The sequence below is a fragment of the Cottoperca gobio genome, unplaced genomic scaffold, assembly GCF_900634415.1.
Source record: "Cottoperca gobio unplaced genomic scaffold, fCotGob3.1 fCotGob3_192arrow_ctg1, whole genome shotgun sequence".
NCBI lineage: Eukaryota > Metazoa > Chordata > Actinopteri > Perciformes > Bovichtidae > Cottoperca > Cottoperca gobio.
Window position 1 is genome coordinate 243,011 of NW_021166834.1, and position 27,584 is coordinate 270,594.

A 27,584-nucleotide genomic window follows, 5' to 3' on the forward strand; every position below is an offset into this window, starting at 1 on the left:
GGATGTGTTGGGTATGTCTATTCGTGTGTCTGCACACTGTATATGGGGCTCCTTTTCTTTCAGTCTGGTAAACGGGGAACGTGTGTCCAGCATCGTGCAGCTCAGGACTCCACACGGTCGGCTCCTCTCTCAAAAGCCCCCAAAAAAAGGGAATTTCCCAATAACTCCAACAGAAAATAGTTTCTCATTTAGTGTTCTCGTGTTAAAGTCGTATGATGTGTCCACACTCGTTCATTATTAAATCAGAATTAATAGTTATCTTTGATTAACTTGAGGTATCAAAGTCGATCCCAAGCGGCTGTAATTATGTGAGAGTATGATTTTAATTTAGTAAAATAATCAACAAAACTCACGATACGTGATCGTCCACAATCTGTGGATCAAGTCTGGATCATGATATGGTGACGTCTGTTCAAAGCTAAGAGTCTGTTAAGAATAAATCATCATTGGTGTCTTTATTCATTTTCCTGTTGGCCCGAGTATTTAAGCTCTGTATCGGAGAAAATAAGGCTGGTGCTATTCAAATTAAAATGTTTATTGTATACCATAAAAAGACCAAAACCAACAATGTGTTAGTCCTTCTAATACTTACTTCCTGTCTTTACGCTCCACTATAAGCCTTCTTTGTTGGTTTGAATCTTTTTATGGGATTTGTTGACGGTAACACAAATATAGAATATCACCAGACTTCTCCATCCTTAAATGTTTTTTTTATTGGAGGAGAAAATGTTAATGATTTTCCAAGCAAAGGTCTTTAACTTCATTCTTCATGCTGATAGACTGAAGTCAAGGTTGAAGCAACGGACCAGTCGAGCCATAAAATTGAGTCAAAATCATCTAAACAAATCTGAATTCTGAGCTAATTTGGTGCTTTAAAAGGTTTCTCCTCTAAGTTTCCTTAGCTGATTGTGATTACATTTGTGCAAGATGAACCAGAAGCAGGTTGTCGTACAGATTTCATCAGCTTTTTATTTTTGAATTTGTTGCCGTTTGTTTCTCAATGTGCCAACCTAAGTAACAGAGGAGCTGGGTGTATACAGCTAATCATTGTATTTAATGTTTAAAGAAAAAGTGGAGCTGCTTATTGACATAGAAGCTTTTTATTTTGCGTTTGTATAATAACTTCAGGTGACGGGACGAGTATTGCAGTTTGTATTTTTTGTTTTTCTCTGTTCATCTTCCGTTTTGTGTTTTAATTTCTCTGTTTTTATCAGTGTATGCAATGACAGTAAATGAACATGACTACTGCCTCTCATCCTCTGTCACTGGCTGGTCCTTGAAAGTATTTGAAACAAATACATTAATTATATAAATTACATTTATATAATCCCAATAACAAACTTTTGTTGTCCATTTTGTTTTTGGGGCGATGTCATCACTGAGTCCCTCATCCAGTTGTAAAGTAAAGTTAAAATAAGTTTTTACCACAAACTATTCCCTGTCAGCAATCACACTGTTCACAGGTTTCAGTATTACAGAATATATTGTAATCTTCCTTTAACCAAACAAACGTAAACGCTCCGCTCCTCTCAGAGAGCGAGGGAGAAATCATGCGCCCATCTGAATCTTACGTGGACGGTGTTTGTAGTACCTGCCTTCCTTTTGTAGTCCGTTTTATTGTATTGCAATTGCCTGACATCGGCGGGAATTCGCTTAAATGCTGCTGAGGACTTCCCAATCCGTTAAGTGTGATCATAATGTCAACTTCTGTCTCACATTAGACAGTTTTGTATTGAAGTTTGGCGGGTCTTAATTGAGCTAACAATTAGCTTAACGTTAAGCTACATGGCTAAGTTAGCTATAACGGTCCTAACTGCTAGTCAGTCACCGTCAACGCAGCAAGATCAGTAACCATGGGGTACAATATCATACTTTCACTAATTATATACACTAATTATGACAAATGTGGGTAACTTAATGCTGATGGAGAAGAAACAGTTAAGTGAGAGTAATGAGATGGAGGTGGCGGCTGCCTCTGGCGGGATTTTAAAACAAAAATGGCGCCGGGAGAATATCAGTGTGGCCGTCAATCATGGAGCCATGAAGGAGCTCAGCGGACTTTGAGGACTTCATTAATCATGCACGAGGTCAAGAAAGAAGCTCATCTAAAGGTAAGGCCTGTATTTAATTAATGCTTTGTGACTTGATCTATGTTAATTCATTTTCTTCTGTTCAGCCTGGTTATACATCATTTTATACCTGTGGCTAACATTGTTTTCATAAACTGCATTGCCCTACACAAGTCACTTATTGTATTCTAGTGGGTGATGTGGATAATCTGTGACAATTTAGGTCATTTTAGGCTCTTTCATTTAACTATCTAACTAATGTGCATACAGTACATTGGTGTACATTTCATGAGCATGGGATGGTTGTCGGCACAGCTCTCTGCAATGATGTGGCCCTCTGTGCCTACTGGTGGCCCATCTGGTGATATGTCATGTAGCACATAATGATGTTTGCACATTGGGATACAGTGTTTCCCCTACCATTGTCTTGGCAGGGCGCAGCGCAGGAGCCCAGCGCCCTGCCTGAAATTCCAGGTTCTCACTTTTCACATTGACAGGTGCTCTTTTAGTAAATAAACTAAACGCTTATGCTATTGATCTAATTTGGTGAGCGCCCCTCCAAAGCAGTAAACCTAGGGGAAACACTGAGTAGTATTTAAAGGTTGCAGCTCTAAACTGGATCGTACAATCTCTAATGTTCATATTTTGATTTTAGTAGTTTTGTGGAAATGTTACGTCACAATCACTTATCCGTGTATATATGTTATTAGAGACATTCTTATTGACAATTATTCTGTATCTAATTTCAGGAATATCTCACATTTGAGTGATTTAGTAAAGAGTCTTCAAAACGTCTCCAACTATGCCCAGCTGCGCGACACATGGCTCCCTTTAAGCCCAAAGCAAAAATTCCAATGGACGCCTGATCTAGATGAGGCCTTTCTCTCATCCAAAGTCTTGATTGTAGAGGCTATCCGTCTGGTCATTGGCTACTTTAATTTTTATAAAAGAAGGAAGGCAGAAGCACATAAAGTTAAAAGGCAAAACACACATAATACAAGCTGGCTTATCACGTAACATTGGAAGTTTCCCTTTTTCAGGCTGTACAAGTGCGTGTAGTTATTTAAAATGCAGAAATGTTATGTAGAATAAAATGTAACCTGCCATTTAGTCAACCACGTCTTTGTTTAAGCAGCCGAGGAAGGAACGACGAGCAATCTGATCGTTTACTCTGAGCCTTCAGACTTCAGCTGCTTATTTGTTATGTTTGAACTTTATATTGTTTTATACTAAAGGGGGGGGTGAGGGGTGTTTCTCTTAACTTCTGTATTTGGCATGTGCATATGATTATTGCTTTAAAATAAAAACATGTATTAAGATAAATGAAATGATACCTTAGTTTCCACAGATGTTTTATTGGGGTCACAGCACGACATTCAGGACCTTACAGCATCGATACTCAAGTCATCAAAAAATTAACAAACAGAAAAATAATCATTTCACATTGAGCATATTCAGCTGTGGAAATATGAATAATAAATGTTGAGTTCATATTTATTATCACAGGAAAACAAATAAAAAACAGGAACTTAAGCTCATGTTTAACAAACATGGAGATTATTCACAAACTGGAAACGTTTGACGTTTAATGCTGCAACTTAAGTTGTCTTTCATGTTTTACATTTCTTTACTAAACTAATGATTTGAATTCTCCCTTTGATCAAGAAGACTGGAGTTGACTGTATGCAATGGATATGATTCATCGATCATCCACGCAGAACATGTAATCCCTTCATTTCACTTGATAACTAACGGACACAATTGTAAACACGCACACACACAAGTTTCACCAATAAATAGCATTTCATAATTCATCTTTGTCCCTGTATCTACAATTGTATCCCTTCCATGTGGGACATTTACCCACCAGAAACTAGCTCCAGTTTGTCTCTTAAGTATCAGCTTCATGTTTTTTTCTTCAGAACAGCTTTAAGTGTTGTAACAGTTGCCTCGAATGTAACACTAATACAGGAGAAGCACAAACCTGAACTATTCCTCAGTCTCAGATGCACATTTTCAAGTATAAACTGACACGTATGCAGAGATGACTAAACCTTTACTCTGACAACATCACTAATTAGTCTGTGTAAGGCCCAACTACAGATGAACAGGGAGAGGAATGTAAAGGGTGGGAGAGGAAGCATTGCAGTAAGAGAAAGGAGGAGAGATGGAACGTGAAGAAGTCAGGTGTGTTACTCTGTTTGGGGCACGGAGATGGCCGGGCCCTTGGGGTCATCAAAGCGGTCCATAGTGCGGAGCTGCATGATCATGTGCAAGCCGTAGGTGAGCACCAGCACCATGAGGAGACTGGTCATCAGGCCCATCCAGATACCAGGAGAGAAGAAGCCTGCGCAGTCACTGGCATACGAGAAGTCACTGCCAGTCACGTTGAAGCCCTGGATCTGTGGAGGCAGAACAACAAACCAGGGAGGGATTTTACATCTCAATACATTTTCAGGAAATGATCACAAAGTTGCACTTGAGCAATAATGTTATAAAATATTATTTCATCGCACAAAGTCCCTTTAAAAAGAATACAATTCTCCACTATCTTACCTGAAAGTCTTCAAAAGAAACCCTCCACTGATTGGCTGGATCTTTAGATGAGTGTGGCACGAGCACAGGCCAACGGAAGTTGGTGACGGAGCCACAGCGGTACGAGTACTCAGCGGGGGCATAAACGTGTCTGCTCCCGTTAAATGTGGCTTTGGTGCCGTCGTACTCCAGCTCCACGGCGTCTAGTGTGAACCAGCGGCGTGCAGACACCTTGTAGTGGCGCTGGCTCATAGCAAAGCTGGAGACAGAGTTCAATGGATTATTGAAGGTGACGTTGATCTATGTTTATTAGCGTTATAGAGTTAAAGGCTTAAAACCAAATTCTCAGTTACAACACAAGATATAGAATGATGCGTGTGTGTGTGTGTGTGTGTGTGTGTGTGTGTGTAATGTATCTTGTGCACTCACATCAGTTTGAAGCTGAGGTGGCCGAGGACATTCTCATAATTAAGAACCAACCTGCGAAGAGCCAAACATTTTATTAGAGAAAGAAGTAAAAACATTTCATTTAAAGAACCTGATGATGAAATAACATGTTTATTATAGAACGTTATGACGCTTAACGACAGTAAGTACGGACTTAATACATTTGGAATCATACTACAGGTGTGAACTACCTCGCTTTGGTTTTGTCACAGGTTGAGCCGTGGAGTTTCGGGCTGGCACCCTCCCCAAAGGTAGACGGGGTGAGGTCGTGGTCTTCCCAGCGACCGCTCCGAAGGATGCTCACTGACAGGCCCTCTGCCCACAGAAGGATACAGGTTTCTTCCCCCTCCTGCAGGAAGAGGGAACAAAGAAGCAGAAGAGAAGTCAAGAAAAGAAAATAGCTTTATTAACAAATCCCATGAAAAGACCAAAACCAACAATGTGTTAGTGCGTCTGTCAATAAACATCCCATTGGTTCCTACTGAAGACGTAAACCTTTATAAACAGCTCACAATTAACATAATCAACAGGAAAAGAATTGTACATTCGTTGGGGACTATTTTCAGCGGCGGAATAATCCCCATTTGGTGCTGTAGTAAACATTTTTGTGTGTGTGTGTGTGTGTGTGTGTGTGTGTGTGTTCATGGTAATAAAGGAACATGCCAGTGCAACAGTGAGGCTCATAAATATGTTTAACAACAATGGAGCTCCATGGCACTGAGGAAGAAGATATATCAGGCTTTGATACACACAATACTTGTTACTGGATTCATTCACTGCTGGTTTAGGTATTTTCTTGTTATCAGTAGGAAGTAAGTTGGATATCTCCAGACGCATCTTTTACGCCTTAATAACAACAACGCTAAATTGGAATAAAAGGCACTTGAGAGATGAAACTGAGTCACTCCACCTTAAACTCCACTGGACCGTAGATCCCGGCCTTCTCCTTGATCTTGCGCTGCCTCTCCCTTTCTCTCTCTCTCTCCCGATATCCTCCTCGGGCCTGCAGGAGAGAGCGTCCTCCACCTACGCCGGATTCTATGGAGAGAGACGCCGCCTCCTGTACAGAGACAGAGAGTTAAACTGCCGCAGAACAACAGAGACATGGTTGATGAACATTGACACATCCTCACCCTGGAGGGCTGCAGGCTGTGTAAATGGCTGTGTATGGGACAGACTGGGTCTTCATGGTGCTCAACACCTGACCAATCATCTCGTCTGAAAAACAAATGATCAAATGAACGATTTTAATTTTATAAACAATGTGCAGATGTGTTTATTTTTACTAATTGTATTAATGTTTTATTTTATTATAGGTTAGGGTTAATATAAGTTATATATATCATCACCATTACTTGTGTGTGTGTGTGTGTGTATATATATATATTTATGTTGATAAATCATTATTTTGCGTACATTATATTTAAGTGCATCTGTACATTTCCTTTCTTTTAAATCTATGGAACCGTCACATGGACATTTGGCGATCTTACAATTGCACTGCAAATTGAGCGTCTTTCAATCAAACCTATATTAAATCTTATTCTTTACTATATCTTCTATGTATATAGACATATAAACAGAAGTTACCAGACTAAATGAGTGGACAAACAATCCATGCAGAGACTTAAGGGCTCACTGAATGGTTTGAGGAGTATAATGTGGATCATGTGCTCTCGGCCTCATCAGATGTGTTCGACAGACTCACCGTTCCCACTGAGAATATCTTTTGCAGACAACAGATCAGCCCTGCGTCAGAGGAACAATGACATATTGATGAAAAGGAAGTGTGGGACATAATTAGCACAGTTAAAATCAAATAAGTAAATAAAGCCCAGACGTCCCCTGATGTGGCTCTCCGCCTGTCAAGGTTTTCTTCAGCTTCTGTATTTGCTTCTCAGTCTCTCTCTCTCCATCTGACCCACTATCAACTTCAGAGCCATAATTCAGACTGGATTTATTTCTCTCCAGGAGTGATTTCTATCCTGTCCGTAGCTCACATGTGGGTAATCTTTGTGAAGATTTGAAGCTTCGGGCCTTTAAATGCATCGGCAGCAGCAGAGTGACATCTGCTGGTTGGTAAACGTACAGCAGCCCCTCATGACTGGAGCCTGAGCACTACAACGCCTCTCTGATTTGAACAAATATGAGACTAAAACTACGATGTTGGATGTGTTTGTATTCACGGAGGAGCACGGCAGACACACTGTCCTCGTCTTATACACAACTCTCTCTCTGTTACAGCGGACGGGGAACCTCAATAGTTCCCAAACAGGCGTTTTTTGTCCTCTGCATTGTGTGACTGACTTGCACATCAATAAAAGGTTTCCTGGTGGTTCTCATGCTTGTGAACTTTGTTTCTGCATAAAGACGTTACAGCCCTGGTGTCAGTGTACCTACCCGATGCCGTACGGCAGCCTGAACACCAGCAGGGCGGGCGAGGAGGCGTTGAGCCTCAGCTGACTTAGTGTCTCAGGATCCATGTACAGAGGGGAGGTTTCCAATTGGTCCTGCAGCTGACCAATCACTGCATTGGAAGCAGGCCAGGACACAGCAGGCAACACCAGAGGGGAGGACGAGGACATCAGAGCCCCCTGTGGCACACAACAGACAAAACATCCGTCAGTGATATAATAAAAACCTACCAAGGAGGAGAACCAAACACACTTATTGTTTTATTTATTTAAGTGATAGTTTCAGTCCAATATGTTGCTTCTTCTCATTTTTACATGGGACAGGAACTTTAAACAGATTAAACGTATAAAAGACAATAAGATTCAAAACATTCCCCTGATCCACAGTCAACATCTTCATCTTACCTCCAGGTTGGGGAAAACACTGTCCTGCTTGTTTCCAAAAGCCCCTCCATACATGGTGAAGTCCTCTATGCTCATCTGGGGTGGAGACAAGGAGTCATATCTCAAATAAGCAAAAAGCAAATAATTATACCCAAAATGTACACAAAGAAGAGACTGGTGTTGGAAATGACATCAGACACTGCTTCCACAACTGTCACTTTCTCTTTACTGTCTCTTATAAATAAAAACTCACTGATACACTCAATAGTTGGAGAGAAATATACTTTATAGGGTATATAATAACTTTATGTGTGTGTGTGTGTGTGTGTGTGTGTGTGTGTGTGTGTACCTTGTCCTGAAGGAACAGCACTACATTTTTTGGGCCCACATTCAGAGCTTTCTCCAGGTAAGAGGCCAGCTGCTGCTGCCCAACGATGTGCCCCGCTGTGGGGGGGGACTGACTCGGTAGGGAGATCCTGGAGAAGATTCAAAGCAGTGGTTGAAGAAGTATTCACACCGAATATTGAATTAGAAATACCCATACAATAATTTAAAAACCCTACATATACAGGACATGCATTCAATTTTCTTGCATTTAATCTGAACCGATGCATCATATTATATAAAGGGGTCATATGTTTTGTGCCTTTCATGTATTACCATTACATTCAAGTCACAGGGCTAAAAACATTAACGTTTAACTGAAGAATAACAGCGGTTCTGAAGTTATTAAAAAAATACCTAAAACTCTTCTAACCACCCGAATGGAAAGATATTCGGTATACTGCACAATAAATAATATGTTTAACAAGTTTACATGTTGCATGGCATAACCCTAACCCTGGAAATATGTCCTTGCTGAATTAAAATTCTAAATTGTATTGTTAGCTATACTAGTTGTAGAAGCCATTTCGCATTATTGTTGGCATTTATTATGATTTGGTTTAAGCCCTGCAATATTATTTTGGACACTTGGTGGCGGTGATTAAATGCACTAGGTTGTCACTATATAAGGGTGCACAGGTGACAGGAAATGGGTGATAGGACACAGGTAGAGAGAGCAAACAGTTCTCACCAGTGAGCGACCCGAACACATCAGTGATACAGCAGTGACGGTGACAGACCATCCATATCAACAACTAGGCTACAGCGCTGGGAAACCCGGTATGTTCACCAACACTGTCATCTGCAATAAACCTACAAACAACTTCATAAGCTCAACTACAAGCAGAGGCTCTATCTGCATAAGAACCCACTCACCTACCTGTGTAGATGGCATAATAACATTGGAACATTTGGAAATTGCCATTACACTAGTAGTTATATTGGTATTTATTGATGTTTCTTTGCAGAGAAGAAATAGTATTCATCACGCAGGAAACTATCCTTCATCCAGATGTTTAAAAGAGTCCTGCAAATACCTTCAGTAAAGCTGTGATTGTTTTTTAAATGATCTTTCATGGTTTCTCAAAGATTGCAAAACATTTATCTAAAGGAAAATTGAAAGCTCTGTGACTTAAATGTAATAGTAATTATTCATTCTGTCTGTATTTATCTACCTTATTCCTTGAGCAGCACCTGCATTTGAAATCTATAAAAGGCTCCTCTTATCATCTTAATGCATTTCAAATCAATGCTTTTAAATGAACCCACTGCAATAAAATGTTTCTTACTGATCACACAGCTCATCTTTCAGACACTAAGGAAACCTCTTCCAGATGACAGGTGACATGGCACCTGACGTTCATGATGGGGATTACAGGAAAGTCATGTAACACCTCTTTACATTATTTTAAAACGTTTAAACAAAACACAGTGTCTGCATTTTAATCCTTATTCTAGCAGATAACCGTCGACGATAGCTTGCGTGCATCCGAACAACATCAACTGACGCTAACGGTTAGCTAAACGGGAATAAGAGCGTCAAACCCCGTTAACCCTTTGAACCCATTGAGAAAAACGCAATAAATTCAACAGTACTCACCCTTCACTTGTCCACATAATAAGCGGCACCTGCTCATCGCAATTCCCCGTGTTTAATATGTTTAATAAACCGAGAAACACGGCCAAACACGCAGAGATGCGGCGGAGCTGCGGTGTCCCTGCCGTCGCCATCTTTACAATCTCTCTGACAGCAGCAGGTGACGTCATGGATGTAACCGTCCATGGAGCGCGCATGAAGTGCGCCAGAGAACGTGACGTCGGGTGAGGTCACGTGACGACGCTCTCTCGTTTTCATTTTGCAGCATCAAATACTTACAAGTACTACAAGCATTAATACTACAAGACTACAAGCATTAATACTACCTACATTAATACTACAAGCATTAATACTACCTACATTAATACTACAAGCATTAATACTACAAGATTACAAGCATTAATACTACCTACATTAATACTACAAGCATTAATACTACCTACATTAATACTACAAGCATTAATACTACACGCATTAATACTACAAGCATTAATACTACCTACATTAATACTACAAGCATTAATACTACACGCATTAATACTACAAGCATTAATACTACCTACATTAATACTACAAGCATTAATACTACCTACATTAATACTACAAGCATTAATACTACCTACATTTTAGTATTAATGGAATCGTATTGAAGCAGTGTCTAAATGACATGCATCCTGTAAAGAAAACGTAACTTTTAGTTAATTTAAAGTACAATTTTGCGGTACTTTACTTTCCATTTTATCCTACTATTCACTTCTACTCTACATTTTGCAGTCAAATGTTGTACTTTTTACTCTACTACATTTTTTGTAGTTTTAGTACAGCTTTAGTTTCTTTGCAGATTTAGATCATTGATACAAAATATAAATCAATGAATAAATTATAATGTATTATTATAGTGTATGAAGATCCACCTTTATTAGCTGCAATTTGAGTAATGCTTACACATCGATGCATCAATAATTATAACCGAGTAATATCACATATAGTTCTGAAATAGGACATTTGGCATAATAATTCCGCCTACCGAGATATCTTGATGCCAATACTTGTGTACTTCTACAAGTATTTTTGTTTTAAGCTACTTTATATATTTCTACTCCACTAAATTAATTTTAAAACATTAGTCACTAGTTACTTTACAGATTCAGATTATTAATACAAAATATTAGGGATGCTTACACATTAATTAAAATCCAGTAATTTATTATAGATATTATTCTGAAATGGTCCATTCTGCTGGACTTTAAGGACATTTTGATGCCAATACTTAAGATTTAAAATGCAGAACGTATTTTTACACCGCAGTATTGCTACTTTTACTTTATTTTTATATATTCTAATGTGACATGACATGTTTTCAGTCCATCAGGAATGGAAGGTGAGTGTTACGTTTCACAACACACGATCAAAATTGATAAAAGTTCAAGATTTATTGGCGTTTACATACAACAGGAAAGAGTGGCAATGACAGTAAGGCGATACATTTATAAAAGAACCACAGATCACTAAGCCGTGGCCTTTCCTCCCTTATAAAAGCCATTGATCTGTGTGAAGTTATATACACATCTGTAATGATGTAGCATTCAGAGGTTGAAAAGAGATATTGAACTAGAAAAAAAAAACTTAATATAAATGTACGCTTGAGGAAAAAGATGGCAGGACACATGGTGATGTTATGGACATTATGACCGAGCAGTCGACTCATTAAAAGCTGCATGGACGTAACAAAAGCTAAACAAATGATGATCAATCATCATCATACGATCAGAGTATTTACTCTGCATGCGTCTTTCTGATAACAGCTGTAAATGTTAACCATGCAGTACAGTGCTGAGTGAAGTCTTCATTAGATAACGATTTATAAAGCTACGTCACACTGCGTACTAATATTTAGTGTCAAACCAACGAGTTGTGTAAAGTACTCCTCAAAATGGGGGCAACAGGTTGATGCAACCCTAACGGCAGACATCATGGACGATTCTGCAAACGTTCGGATTACATTCAACGTTTGTTTTGTTTCATTCTTGCATGTAAAATGGCAAATATACTAAAGTTAAAGTATGGATAGGCAAAAGCAACTAAAACACTTTATGTTTTATTCCATAATATTTTCATGAAACCCTCATTTTTAAATGCCATTTCTAGTCGTTTGTTAGTGGCAGGGTCCGCCATTCCTGTGCTGGATTTAAATTGCCTTCCTAAACTGGAGTAATTCCCGGGATGCAGCGTTTACTCCACTTCTAGACTTCCCTGTTAACTCCCCTGCAGCTGTATCAGACATGGATTAAGTTACTGCTCATTCTAACACAACATTTCCTTCTGCTGCTTCAAATTAAAAGCATTCAACTGGCAAAACACAGGATGGCTTTTATTGTAAAGCAGCCTAAGAAAATGTTTAACAGCTAACGTTTTTCAGATATGCGGAGCATTGGCACCAGAAGCAGCAGCCATCGTGATGAAGATCTGTGAGGGGAAACCACCGGTGCCGTGTGCCGCATGAAATCAGAAGGCTGTTGCTCAAAGCACGATGGAAACATGCAGATTATTGGCTGATTTCTTTATTTAAACCTGAGTTTATTTGGCTGCGCTGTAAACGTATACCCCCGTTTCTCTTGTTGTATTTCTGGTAAAAGGGTAGCTGCTCACGAGTGTTTGATGTAGTATTGAACCACACTTGCTGTTATCACCTGTATGTGTGTGGGAGACTGAAACCTTAAGGTCAGGGAAAGATCACGGTGACAGCAAATAAGAAATGCAAACATTAATAGCAGATCAGTGACTCCGGCCTGCCGCATGCTTCTGCTGTCCACACCATTATTTTGCACCTGAACACATAAAGAAACTACTTCCTGCATTGGCACTGCACGTACAAGATGATGGTACCGCTGGGAAAGTAAATGAAAACCCAGCTGAGCAGTTAAAATCACCATAAGTAACACTAACGATACTTCATGCTCAAACGAAGCTACAAACATTCAAGATATTTCATTGCTTTCGACCGATTCAGTGACGGGCTGCGTCGAGGTCGCACAGCGTCGATTGGTTGAAATTCAAGTAACTTCTATTTTCCAACCTGTCCACCCTGTTTTGGGTGGCAGCGGCTCAGAACCCATCCCAGGAACCAAATGATGCATTTTCTATATTAAATAAAAACATGACACCTGCTTTTAAACATTAACAAAAGGAGTTTTTGTTGCATCAGCATTATTTGGAAATGACTCCTCAGTTTTTCCACCGATAGAGATCATAATCCCACAACGCCGCAAGAAACGTGCCCAACATGTTCAGAGGATTGTGACGACTCGATGACGTCCCAGTGTGGAGGTGTGTGTGCTCCAGTGGAGAAAAGGGAAGTGGATGGTGGGAGGTTGAACTTCCAGTAGTAAAGTTTTTACCCTCAGTTTCAGGGTAAAGGATCATCGTTATTGTCGCAGGCGGGACGGCGGGGACTCAGGATTTGATCTGCATCTGCCCATGGAGGGCCTCGGCCTGGGCTTTCAGGCCCAGAAACTCCCCCTGGATGAAATCAGTCAAGACTTTCCGCATTTCCATCTGAAAATGTAAAGAACGAATGTGTTACGAACACCTCACGCGCTGCTTTACCCGACCATGAACCAGTTATGCTGGAACTGAAACCTTATTGACAGTATGTGTCATTTCTTTCAAGTAAAAAAGTAAAATATTTGCTGCTTCCAGCTCTTCAGATGTGAGGATTCTTCTGATTTTATTTGTAATATATTTGAACATCTTTGAGTTTTAGGCTGTCGGGAAAAACTTAAAAGACATCACGTTGGGCCCTGAGAAAGTGTGACTGCCACGTTCCCACTACTTCACTAGACTATAAGTAATATTCCAAAAAGGAAATCGGCAGACTAATAGATAAATAATCCGTGTAACGCGGTCTGTCCTCACCTGGCTCTTGTTTTCGGCTCGGAGGGATTCAACCAGGTCTTTCAGACTGAACGGTTTCCCCACCAGGACTGTGATTCTCTGGAAGCAAAGCAACAGTTACAGCAACACCAACAGGAAACAAACAGCCACGATCAACACCATCTTAATATTGCTGGGATTGTGTTCCCACCTTGCCAGTGCGAGGAACGTAGGGCTTTGCGTTTGGCAGAACGTCACTCAAACCTGAGACCGACACACAGATTTAACTTTGTTTTCATATAAATTATTAATCAGTGTTTCCTTCAGCAATGGAATCATTTTCTCTGACATTTTGAAATGTTCACCTGTTAAAGGAAAAGGCTGGCGATATGCTATATATATATAATCCACATGTGGTGCTGTAGTGAGTGTTAGTGGCAGCAGGACGGTGTGTGTGTTCATGGTACTGAAGCAACATGTGGCGCACTGATGTGTTTTTAATAACAACAACAACAATGGAGCTCTGTGGCCCAGAGGAGGAAGATCTATCAGGCTTTGATCCCCGGACTCATCCTTTATCCACAGTTCTTAAAGCATTTATCTTCTACATACCCGACTATACTTTGCAACTTTTTATTACAACAACTAAAAGTGGCCCGGGAACTTTGTTGCATGTCAATCACCTGTGTCTGTGTGTGTGTGTGTGTGTGTGTGTGTGTGTGTGGTCATCTGCATGTACTACGACAGTGTAACTCACCCACATGCCAGAGCGGCAGGATGATCGGATTAAGAGAGCACTCTGCTATTAGCCGACCGACACCTAAAACACAAACCATGAAGCAGAATCACTTCCTGCTGTAAGAGCTGATTCTATAAACACTCAACATGCATCTTTCCAAAAGCTCTGTTCATCTTTCCAAGTTTCTAACGTGTGCTCGTTGTGCAGTACGACACGGTAACATCGATGGGTCAACGCTTCGTTCATCTCATTGACATTCAAACTCTAAATTAACATTATTATTATTTTACTATTTGCTGCGTAGGATCGTTTGTGTGATCCAAACATTTCTAATAACTCCAGAGGGTTGTGAAGTCAAAGTTTATTGAAAAAAAAGATATTTCCACAATTCACAACTTGTTATTATCTAACAAAAAGTTATGTTTCAATTCAGATGTGTAACGTGCACTCACCCCATTTTAACCGAATACATTCTTCAGTTAAGTTGACTTTGCCTGTAAATGATAAGAGAGGAAGTGCTTTAAATCTAAATCAACAAGAGGACAAGACTACAAGAACATGTGAGGAGGGTTCAAATACCTTCTGGAAAAATGTGCACCCATTCTCCTCCGTTTAATTTTTCCACAATAAAATCCATGCCTTTCTGGTAAACACCGTCACCTACAGAAACATCAAGTCGTTGATCAACAGAGTCGATAACAGCACGTCCTCATGTCCCTCTCTTAGCGGAACTGCACTCGGCTTAACACACATCTACAGAACATCTGTGAAAGAAATGTTCACCTCACATAAAAGACGAAACTCTGTATTTAATACTGCTGCTTCTTTTTAATGTGTAGAGCATGCGACACCCTTTGACCTTTGACCTTTGACCCTCGCAAACAACAACAGTATAACTAAACACCTGACAGAGAGTTGAGGCTGATGGTTCATGTCGGATTGTACATTTATATGCATACGTTATATTTTTCCTCCGATATCCGGTATCGGACCACATCCCTGACAGACAGTCGGGGTTATTAATGCTAGAGACTCACCTCTGCAGACAGGGACACACTTTCCACGGCTGAAGAACCTTGAATGCAGCTCTTTTGTGAAACAGATGTCAGACGCTGTAGGAGTCCTGCACAGTTACAGGGAAATCAATATACATTATCCGAAAGAATTAAAACAAAATCCTGCGTTAATGAGGTTTAAAAATGATAAAAACTCACCATCGCATCTTGTTATAGGTCCACAGCTGTCTGAGCTTTAGCACACCTGTCGCAAACACATGATTATTTCACTGTGTTCTGATGTTACCGTGTAGAAGTGTGTCATTTCATCCGTTTCTTACCCCAGATGTGCGGGTCATCCATACAAGACTGGTGATTGGACAGCGTGATGAGGGGTCTGTCGGAGGGCCTCTGGTCAATCAGGTCCAACAGAACCTCCTGGTTGTGGACCGTCAAGTAGTTCATGTACTCTGACGATTGGGAGGGAGAAAACATGTGAGAATGATCTTGTTGGGGAAGAAGTATTCAGATCATTTACTGAAGTAACCTGGAACATTTGTCTTTAGAAAAAAGCCATATTACACCAACTGCCTCCTTGTTTGGTTCTCTGAGGCCTGAAACAGCAGCTGCCACGATATTAATAAATATTATATATATATATATATATATATATATATATATATATATATATATATATATATATATATATATATATATAAATATATAAAGTAGCATAAAATGGAAATATTTATTAACTCAAATGTGTACTTAAGTTACATTACACCACTGGTATATGGTGTGTGTATATATATATTCCAACTTACTGGTCCAGAAGTAGGAATATGAGCCCACCATCCCCATGATCAGTGAGCTGGAGATCCTCCATGCCAGAGCAGGGCATTGTGGGAACGGCCATCTGACCTCCAGGGGCATCACAGCGCTCCACAGACACTACATCCACACACGCATTAACCTGTAAACAACACGATGAGAATCAGCCAGAGGGGAAACTAAACACAGGTTTAGATGTTGTTGTTTTTTCAGGTGTGGATCTGGTTTTGATTTCTGTAATAGATGCTCATTATTATTATTATTATTATTATTTAACTACACGTCTACACTAAGCATCTGTTCTTGTACTGCTGTGACATTTCAATTTCCCTGGGTGGGATCTATAAAGTTTATTACCCTTCTATAAATCCATCTATTACACAATCTTTGCAGAAATATTCTGTTACAAGTTAACATCCTGCATTCAATTGTTTAATTAAATAAATGTACAAAATAAAGAGCATCAGAAAACACTTATAGTACCAAAAGTAAAAGTACTCATTATGCAGCATATATAATATATATTATATTATCTGGTTATAATTATCGATGCATTAATAAGTTAATTACTTATTATATATATATATATATATATATATATATATATATATATATATATATATATATATATATATATATATATATATATATATATATATATCAGAATACAGCTGGTACTACTTCATATACTTTATCTGCCAGGTATGCTTGTAGTTTTAGCTTAATTTATAATAATGTATTTGTTGATTATATTTTGTATTTAGTGGAATACTCCGATATGTAGTGTAGTAAAAGTATAACAATGAAATACTAAATGTAAAGTACAGTACTTAAATGTACTGTAATGTGGAGTAACGTTACTGCAAGCTAAGGTCAAAACATCCTGAGGTAGTTAGCAGCTAGCTGATGTTAGCCTGCTAGCTAACTGCTAGCTAAAGTTTACCGACACATACAGCTCTGAGAGACATATAACTGTACCCCTGTAAAAATAAATAAACTGGTAAACTAAAGGGTACATTTCCGTTTTAGCTTAACATTAGCTGAACCGACACACTCGTTCAGTTAACCTAGATATCTGCATTTTTCATTCCTGACTCTTTATTTCGATGTAACAGCTAAAAAAAACGACTATTTTCGCTCTTAAATATACATATAATGTAGCGTGTCGCGCTCTGAGACCTTATATTTTATATTGTAATACTTTAATAACTTGGGATGTACATAAAACCTCACAAGTTCAAACATTTACCTCACCTTTCTCCTGCTGACAGCAGGCTGGTGGTCACCGACCCCGGAACTGAAAGTCACGCACTGAATTCTGGGAGTCGTAGTTTATTTAGAGAAAAGCCTTTTTCACTTAATGAAGTGCCAGACTTGCAGTAACTGTTTGTTTTTCCATTTATTTTCACACATACATTACATAAATAATGTGTGTCTCGTCAAATCATATTTAATGTAGTTTGAAAGCCGCTTTTCGTGTCGAGAAACGTGGATCTATGGATAATGGAGTCTGTGAAGTAGGTCAAAGGTGAAACACCTCTACACTAATGCTTTGACCTGCTGTTCACTGCTTTAAGGCTTCCCTTTATGCAGGATTACTGGGATCAAATATGATTAACTGGTGATTTAAAATAAGTTTAATTATTATTTTGTTAATTATAATTTTAAAGAAATCATACTCAGTAAAGCATCTGTTTGAAAAGCTTAAACTGGACATTGAATATTTCTGGGATTTCTGTGAATTACAAAAAGAAGAAAAATACAATCTGATCGCTCATTATAATCAAACACACACACAAAAACAAACACATGTGGATGCATGTTTTATAAGGAGAAAGTGTGATCCAAGTAGTATTAAAAAATAAACGACATAGACACCGATTTTATTTTAAATCAAACTTTGGATGCACATGTCAAAAACTACATTAGATATGTTAGAGAGAAAAAAGGTAATATTTTTGTTAAATACAGTATATGCATATTGTGTGTTTTCTTTTCTTTTCTTTCTTTCTTTAATTTACACGGACTATAACCCTGGTGTGATCAGATAATCAGTTTTGTATGTCATTAAAGTAAAACAAAAACAAACAGCTTGTCTTTGCAGTGTTTGCATTTTTTCTGCTCCACACATGTTTTGCACTCAGACCTGCTCCGTCTGCAAATAGACTACTGACATGTTTTATTGCTTCTGGAAGCTCCATGCAGATTAATGGCCTCATGCCAGCTATGTACACAAGACTTAGTCTGGTGATGAGTAGCCTGCTGCTCTTTCTTTGTATTAATATATATATATATATATATATATATATATATATATATATATATATATATATATATATATATATATATATATATATATATATGTGACAAAAAAATGTGACATGTGACAAAAAAAATGCAATTTGAAGTCATTTTTACAAAAAGATTTGACATTTCCTATTTTATTTATTTTAATTACTGTCAAAAACAATCTTCTGATTAATCTCTAATAAACAGAACTGCTAGTTACAGGCCTAGTAACTCTTTAATGTCACATGCTGCAATTGTGAGTCTCTATTTAGCAAGTGCTGCCACCCTTTGTGTGAATGCAAACTCTACTTCTATAACGGGAATAGTGTTACATAAAAAAGCACACATGACAGGTGGCGTTTATGGAGGCTACTTGAGCTCGTCTGACAGGGGGGGGTGTGTCAGACAACAAAGGTTGGGAACCACTGACATCATGTTTTACTGCTCCTGACTTTCCAAAGTCTGCACTCACATTAATGGCATTGCATCTGCCCGTCTGAGTAATGCCAGCTATAGTACAGTGTTCAGACATGTTGTGTAGGGCAGCGGACACTCACACTATTTGTATGGCAAATTCCAAAACACTTTATTATAATTTATAACACTTGAATCACAAAGATTACAAAACTCCCCGAGCCTTCTTCTGGCAGAGTTTATAAATTAAAAACATAAAAACAAACTTGAAAAGTGAGAAAAGGCATAATTACGCTTTGTCTCAAAATAATACATTCATAAGTGTGCGTTTATGTTGTACCATTGCTCACAAGAAGTGAGCGTAAAATCTTCATTACGAAGAATAACAATCAAGAAAAATATTTTGTCAAATAAAATGTTAAATTACGTTTAAGAAAAACAATAATTCATCACATTTCAACGTCATAAAATGTGACTTTGTTTCCACGAGACGCTGGTGCAGACTGGTGGCCTCTTCACAACAAACTGAATTCTTCACCAGCTGGGCGCGAGCGTGTTCAATCCCTTTAATGCCATTTCAAAGCCCAAGAAACAGGCCTGGGGGAGGAGGGAAGAGATCAGGCAGGGGAGGGACCACAAACGGTACAAGGTCCCTGATATAACTAACTTTAATAAACTAACAGGCAGACGATGCTGTTATCAGGAAGTATAGTATTTAGAAATATCAAAGGACGAGAAGATTTACCGCGTTGGCAGGAAAGGCTCGTAGAAAGACGGCATTGAAGCCTTTGTAGAGGGATCTAGGTCCTTCCTCTCGGAGCAGCGTTCTCAGGACGTCCAGCAAACCTCTGTACTTCCCATCTGGAGCTGCACACACACACACACACACACACACACACACACACACACACACACACACACACCACACCACACCACACCACACACACCACACCACACACACACACACACACACACACACACACACACACACACACACACACACACCACACACACACACACACACACATCCCCACACACACACACATCACACACACACACACACACACACACACACACACACACACACCACACACACACACCACACACACACACACACACCACACACACACACACACACACACACACACACACACACACACACACACACACACACACACACACACACACACACACACACACACACACACACATCCCCACACACACACACATCACACACACACACACACACACACCACACACACACACCACACCACACACACACACACACACACACACACACACACACCACACACACACACACACACACACACACACACACACCACACACACACACACACACACACACACACACACCACACACACACACACACACACATCCCCACACACACACACACACACACCACACACACACACACACACACCACACACACACACACACACACACACACACACACACACACACACACAGTTAAAGGATAGATGTAGATATCTGATTATATGATATCTGCTCCATCTGAAGACCCAAAGCTCTGATTTCTTCTCCGAGGAGCGAGGAGCGAGGAGCGAGGAGCGAGGAGCGAGGAGCGAGGAGCGAGGAGCGATCTCTGATATTAGCACAGTGCACATGTGTGCAGACACAAACTCCATCAAAAGTCTCTGCAGATGTTAAAGCCGAGAGCTGATCAGCTGTGATCGCCGACTTCAGAAACAGACGTCACTTGAGGGGAAAGGACGTCTCATTTCTCTAAAACCACATTTCCTTGTTTCCTCTCTCCTCGCGTGGTTTCCTTGTGTCTCTCCGTGCAGGAAGAGACGTGAGGGAAAGAGACTTGGGATGCACCCGGGTCTTATACAGAGCTCCGTGTAGAGCTTCACTTTGTCTCTTACCTGTCTGGAAGTTGGATTTGAGGACATCTGGAGGAAGAGCGATCGTCCAGTTTAAAATCCCGGCGATGCCACCGGCCAGGAGGATCTTGGGAGTGCTGAGCTGAGAAACGCTAACACATAAAGACACATTCAAATATGAGGTTTTTACAGGACTTGGAAGAAGATCCTCGTACTTTGTACAACTTTCTCCCCTGCTCACCTTTGACCCTCAGGTGTCAGGACGTTTTTGAGGTATTCATATGTCAGGAAGTAGAGACCATTAGAAGGCACGTCTGAGAGAGACAGAGAACATGTGAGGCTGTACATCCACGCTGACCTTTGGATTCAACATTCAGACACATAAACGGCGTTATCGTCTCCCGCTGTGAGATGGATGATGAGTGTTTCTACAGTTTTACTGCTTTTACTAAGTTAAAGCTCTGAACACACAGTGAAGTTTACCTCTGATGAGCGTTAGCACCGTGCCTTTGTAGACACTGCGGATCCCCTGCGCCTTATAGAGCCGGACTGCACAGTCAAGTGGACCCGCATACCTCGACTTCCCACCGCTAGCCTGCACCTGGAAACATTTAAATACTCAGATTCATGTTCAATTTAAAGAAAGTATTTAGAGAGTGGACGACGCTTTATACGTTTGCTCTGGGTAAATGTGACGGCATTTGTTACTACTTCCTTAACTTTCTGAAGAAACCAAACAACGAGGAAGATCAAATGAATTGCAGATGAATCCACAATGAACACCTTACCTGCAGTAAACATTTGATCCTCTCTCCTGGAGTCACAATCACAGTCGTGAAGACTCCGCCCAGACAGCCAGACAGGAATATCTGAGTGTGCCTGAAGGAAAGAGAAATGAATCACTTTCACGTTATAGATCATCTGGGCTCCAACTTATATATATATATATATATATATATATATAATAAATCATTATTATATTCTACAGTGAGGCTACATGCTAACGTCAGCATGCTAACATGCTCACAGTGACGATGATGCTGATGATGCCCACGCCTGCAGTCTGCTGTGAACGTGTTTTGTGTATCCAACTGATATCTTGTTGTGAGACCAAAAGAACATCTTGCTCAGGACAGAGGTCCCGACGGCTTTGCGAGGTCACCTCATGTTGGATATAAGATATATGTTTTCTCTCCTGCAGACTCCGCTGTACTCTGTATGACTTGTGCCTCTGAGATCTCACAATAAAGTGTCAAAGACGTAACTTTGTTGAACATCTCACCGAGAACTTTATTATAATTCAGAGGACTTTCACCATAAACATCAAAGAGCATGAGTGCAGACACCTTCTCGTGTATGTTACACTCTGTTCTTTACCACACGGCCATTGGAGGTAAAAACAAATACATTACGAGCCGGGGAAGCGTGGAAATATTACAGCCCTCCCCTGATCGTATCTTATTATATTTTATCAGCGATGGCTCTCAGACGTAGTTATTTGTGTATGTTCTTCTCAAAAGCCTAACAGAAAACATATGTACATGTTGCTGCCAGTGAGGGAGGGGGGCTGGGGGGGGGGGGGGGTACAGTGAATGGTTACAGTGAATGTAGTTCTAGGAAACACAAGGACTAGAATTCCTTCTGAGGTGAAATAGAGGCGACCGGTGGAGTCCAGCATGAGTGACATTGTAACATTCTGTATATAGATTGAGGAGTAACATGAGGAACATGGGGGGGGGGGGGGGGTCTTCAAATAGGCAAATGATAGTAGAGTGGAGGGCAACAGAGAAATGGTTATATATAGAGCTCGTAATCCAAGTATTACAAACACATTGTAAAAGAAACAATTATGGTGTGTGTGTGTGTGTGTGTGTGTGTGTGTGTGTGTGTGTGTGTGTGTGGGTTGTACTTACGTTAGGGGTTTGTTAGGGTCTGTCTGCTGGAGCTGTTTACCCAGACCGAACCCAAAGAAACTGATGGCCATCATCGGAGCCACGCCTGCCAGGGGAGCCCCCATACCTTTATAGAGGCCGAGGACACCCTGCATGCATGCACACACACACACACACACACACACACACACACACACACACACATGGACACACACACACACACACACACACACACATGGACACACATCAATTCATCAATTCTGTGCAACAACATTGTGAGAATGCTCTTTCCATCAACCGATGAACTCACTAACTGTGAACTGTAATGAGGAGTTTGTGTGTCGACAAGCCTCCCCTGTGTGTGTGTGTGTGTGTGTGTGTGTGTGTGTGTGTGTGTGTGTGTGTGTGTGTGTGTGTGTGTGTGTGTGTGTTTACCTCTTTGGATACGGTCTTGCGGAAGCAGTCATACGCTCCTGTGTAGAGCACATACTGAGCGCTGGGGGCTTTGGGCTGCGTCTGTAGCCTCACCTGGAGAACAGAATTTAATTAGAAAGATGACACACACACACACACACACACACACACACACACACACACACACACACACACACAGGGGAGGGGAGGATTGTCGAGACATGAGATAAGGGTAACACCCTGTCTGCTGCTCAGTGTCACTGATAAAAAACTAAACAGGGTGTTGTGACAGTTACAGTGAGTCGGATACAACCTGCTTTACTCTTTAAACACACGATCATTCGCGTCACACAAGGTCCTCATGTGATGACTGCACGCCATGTATGACAAGACATCAGACTGCACGCCATGTATGACGAGACATCAGACTACACACGTACCACACATCCTAAAGTAATGCAGTTAACACTCAATCACTTACAAAATACTTACTGCAAAGGACTTTGTAATGTAATCATTGAGGGAAATGAGCCCAATAAATATTCTTTCAATGGAAATGTACTACCTGCACATTAAGCTCTAATCACCCAATATTCATATTAATATGAGAGTTTAATAAGTCTGATGAAGATGGGCCTATTGACTAATAGTCATTTATTTACATAACCGCACAACATTACAATTAATGGGAGATTAAACACGTGTCTCTATTTTCCCAGATTGGTGCAAATTTACAAAGTTCTATCTATAACTATTCTATCTATATCTATATCTATAACTATAACTATAACTATTCTATCTATATCTATATCTATAACTATAACTATAACTATTATATCTATATCTATAACTATAACTATTCTATCTATATCTATATCTATATCTATAACTATAACTATTATATCTATATCTATATCTATAACTATAACTATTCTATCTATATCTATATCTATAACTATAACTATTCTATCTATATCTATAACTATAACTATAACTATAACTATTATATCTATATCTATAACTATAACTATAACTATTCTATCTATATCTATAACTATAACTATAACTATTATATCTATATCTATATCTATAACTATAACTATAACTATTATATCTATATCTATAACTATAACTATAACTATAACTATTCTATCTATATCTATACTATTCTATCTATATCTATATCTATATCTATAACTATTCTATCTATATCTATATCTATAACTATAACTATAACTATTATATCTATATCTATATCTATAACTATTCTATCTATATCTATATCTATAACTATAACTATAACTATTATATCTATATCTATATCTATAACTATAACTATAACTATTCTATCTATATCTATAACTATAACTATTCTATCTATATCTATATCTATAACTATTCTATCTATATCTATATCTATAACTATAACTATAACTATTATATCTATATCTATATCTATAACTATAACTATAACTATTATATCTATATCTATAACTATAACTATTATATCTATATCTATAACTATAACTATTCTATCTATATCTATAACTATAACTATTCTATCTATATCTATAACTATAACTATTCTATCTATATCTATATCTATAACTATAACTATTATATCTATATCTATAACTATAACTATTCTATCTATATCTATAACTATAACTATTCTATCTATATCTATAACTATAACTATTCTATCTATATCTATAACTATAACTATTCTATCTATATCTATAACTATAACTATTCTATCTATATCTATATCTATAACTATAACTATAACTATTATATCTATATCTATAACTATAACTATAACTATTATATCTATATCTATAACTATAACTATTCTATCTATATCTATATCTATAACTATAACTATTCTATCTATATCTATATCTATAACTATAACTATAACTATTATATCTATATCTATAACTATAACTATAACTATTCTATCTATATCTATATCTATATCTATAACTATATCTATAACTATTCTATCTATATCTATAACTATAACTATAACTATTCTATCTATATCTATATCTATATCTATAACTATAACTATTCTATCTATATCTATATCTATATCTATAACTATATCTATAACTATTATATCTATATCTATAACTATAACTATAACTATAACTATTCTATCTATATCTATATCTATATCTATAACTATAACTATAACTATTCTATCTATATCTATATCTATATCTATAACTATTCTATCTATATCTATATCTATATCTATAACTATTCCTGGGACGTTCAGCAGAACCTGTAAAGCATGACCATGATTTGAAATGTGATGTTTGACAACACATCACTGAGACACACAATCAACAGATTGCGTAACAGAATGTAATGTGAGCCTCTTCTGCTCTTCAGCCTGATGCTCACCATCTTATTTGATCCCGTTAGCGTAGCATACAACGTACTAACATCACAACATAAAGTAACATGAAGCACAGAGTGCAGTGCTGCAGGTGTCATTAGTTCTGCAGGTAAATTAAACTGTTGACCTCATGATGGTGCAAGATGAAAAGTTATTATACTTCATCCTGACGGGAACATCGAATACTTGCTCTGAACCAAAGACCGACTAGCATGGCTGATAAAACACTGATGGATCTGCCGCAGGATTGAGTCCTGGAGGCCTTCTCAAGGTACGCACGCTGCCCGTGTAGCGTCGATGACCTCGAATGACATGGACAGTTCAGCTATGAATAGAAAGGTGTCATAAAAACCCCTCGACTGAATAAGTTACCATTTTTAATGTAATGATTGTAATACTGGCTCATGAGGGATCTGGTGAATGGACTGTGTGTGAAGATAACTGTGTCTGTTTCATGCTGCTGTTTTCTTTAAGATGTTTATTTTATTTTTATTTTTTTAAACGTGATTTTTCATCTTTTGTTTGTTTTTTGTCGCCGTAGTTTTTCATGTATTTTTTCTTATTCTACATTTCTTGTTAAAAAAGAAAAATTAAGAAATATTTTGTTTAAAAACTGCCAGTATTCACTTATTATTAAAGCTGAGATAATTAATTATTATTAAGGGTCAGGAAAAGAAAGTTCATCGGCTGTTTAAGTCATTTTTGAATATAGATTTATAACTGGTATAAATGATTAAACCGTTAAATGAGAAACTAATTAGTAGATCAATTAATATAGATAACAATCTGAATACAAATAATAATAGTTATAATAATAATAGTTATTATACTGGTGCCTGACAGCGTCCTTCATAAACACCCCACCAAATTATGTTGATTATAAATAATATAATACGTTTTACGTTTATAATACGTATATTACAGGTATTTATCACCATTCTAGTCTCGCTCCATAAAACAGGAGCAACGACCTCAAGACCTTCAGACTTCTACTAAAACAAAGCAGACATTTACATTTGACATATTCTTCTTAAATCTGATGATTTTGTACATTTCTGCACAATACTACCACTGCTAAACCTGCACAGAGTTTATGTATACACCAATACACCAAAGCAACTTCCTTGTATGTGAAAACCATGATTTAATAATCATAATTCTGATTATTCTAACATCTTACATTATTCTAACATTAACCTGAATATCTTTGGATTGTTTTCTACAGTTTGTCAGACCAAACAAGACTTTTGAACACATCACTTCTTCTGGACAAAATAATGGATAATAGAAAATAAGATTTTAAGATGATTTGTCAATAATCCCTTCAACACCTTCACCTGATCCCTGACTTTAATCCCTTTTAAAACAAACACGCTGCAGAATAAAAACTACAAGAAGCAGCAATAAGGACAACATAAGTAATCTGTCCTCTCTAATATGTAAATAAACTTATGTTAAAACACAAATGCTCTCGCAGTATTTATATATAGCCTGAGCAACATGTTGTCAGTCACCTTGATGGTGTCCAGAGGGTGTCCGGCCAGCAGCAGACAGGCTCCGGCGACCCCCCCAGCCACGAAGTTCTTGAGCGGAGAAACTCTTGCCTCTTCCCCCATCGTCTCCCCCGCATGGCCAAACCACACAGCCGGGCCAGGGTCCGCTACACACCGAACAGAGTCTGCACACACCGTCTGTCTCTCTGAGTGTGTGTGTGTGTGTGTGTGTGTGTGTGTGGGAGTGGTGAGACACACAGCCTGTCTGCCTGCTTCTATAACTGTCTGTCTGCTGCCACGTAAAGTACGAGGCTGCTGGACTTTGCCTCCAGGAAGGACTAAGAGCTACTCTTACTGTAAACACGTGCTATTTATACAAGTACTACAGCCATCATATGTTAGAGTTACTTGAGTTTTATAGTGACTATAATCTCCAGAGGATACAGCGCTCGAGCAGAGTAACAGCGACCTCTAGCGGTGGAACCGGATACAGCGTGCATACAGGTGGTCCCACCTGAGGATAGAGAATACCTGCAGCCAC

The 27,584-nt window shown here is 38.8% G+C and overlaps 2 protein-coding genes and 1 pseudogene across 3 annotated transcripts; all 3 read right to left on the minus strand.

Annotated features, from left to right (window-relative positions):
- Nucleotides 1-3,404: 3,404 nt before the first annotated feature.
- On the minus strand, nt 3,405-10,003 carry LOC115004827 (V-type proton ATPase subunit S1-like; annotated as a pseudogene).
- Nucleotides 10,004-11,971: 1,968 nt separating this feature from the next.
- LOC115004825 (tafazzin-like) lies at nt 11,972-17,590 on the minus strand. Of its 2 annotated transcripts, none has more exons than XM_029426524.1 (11): nt 17,523-17,590; nt 16,262-16,410; nt 15,779-15,907; nt 15,657-15,702; nt 15,480-15,565; nt 15,022-15,102; nt 14,895-14,936; nt 14,461-14,523; nt 13,915-13,967; nt 13,746-13,823; nt 11,972-13,385 (listed from the first exon to the last, which is right to left on the minus strand). In XM_029426524.1, the coding sequence occupies exons 2-11, from the start codon at nt 16,368-16,370 to the stop codon at nt 13,284-13,286; spliced, it is 789 nt and encodes a 262-aa protein (XP_029282384.1). In that variant the 5' UTR covers nt 16,371-16,410; nt 17,523-17,590; the 3' UTR covers nt 11,972-13,283. The 2 variants fall into 2 exon arrangements, with proteins under 2 accessions (XP_029282384.1, XP_029282385.1); XM_029426525.1 differs by having other exon boundaries at nt 17,518-17,572.
- Nucleotides 17,591-19,118: 1,528 nt separating this feature from the next.
- Nucleotides 19,119-27,355, minus strand: LOC115004813 (mitochondrial carnitine/acylcarnitine carrier protein-like). The gene is made up of 9 exons (XM_029426507.1): nt 27,065-27,355; nt 23,165-23,257; nt 22,751-22,878; nt 21,626-21,716; nt 21,321-21,438; nt 21,079-21,151; nt 20,880-20,989; nt 19,717-19,838; nt 19,119-19,568 (listed from the first exon to the last, which is right to left on the minus strand). The coding sequence occupies exons 1-9, from the start codon at nt 27,164-27,166 to the stop codon at nt 19,506-19,508; spliced, it is 900 nt and encodes a 299-aa protein (XP_029282367.1). The 5' UTR covers nt 27,167-27,355; the 3' UTR covers nt 19,119-19,505.
- Nucleotides 27,356-27,584: the final 229 nt, after the last annotated feature.

Coding starts and splice junctions, on each gene's coding strand:
- LOC115004825 (XM_029426524.1), bottom strand. CDS start 16,370: ATGCCCCTGGAGGTCAGATGGCCGTTCCCACAATGCCCTGCTCTGGCA. Junction 15,908..16,261: donor ATATTCCTACTTCTGGACCA/GTAAGTTGGAAT, acceptor CCCAATCGTCAG/AGTACATGAACTACTTGACG. Junction 14,524..14,894: donor ATGTATTCGGTTAAAATGGG/GTGAGTGCACGT, acceptor TTTGTGTTTTAG/GTGTCGGTCGGCTAATAGCA.
- LOC115004813 (XM_029426507.1), bottom strand. CDS start 27,166: ATGGGGGAAGAGGCAAGAGTTTCTCCGCTCAAGAACTTCGTGGCTGGG. Junction 22,879..23,164: donor GCAAGACCGTATCCAAAGAG/GTAAACACACAC, acceptor GCATGCATGCAG/GGTGTCCTCGGCCTCTATAA. Junction 19,839..20,879: donor CAAATCCAACTTCCAGACAG/GTAAGAGACAAA, acceptor GTGTGTGTGCAG/CTCCAGATGGGAAGTACAGA.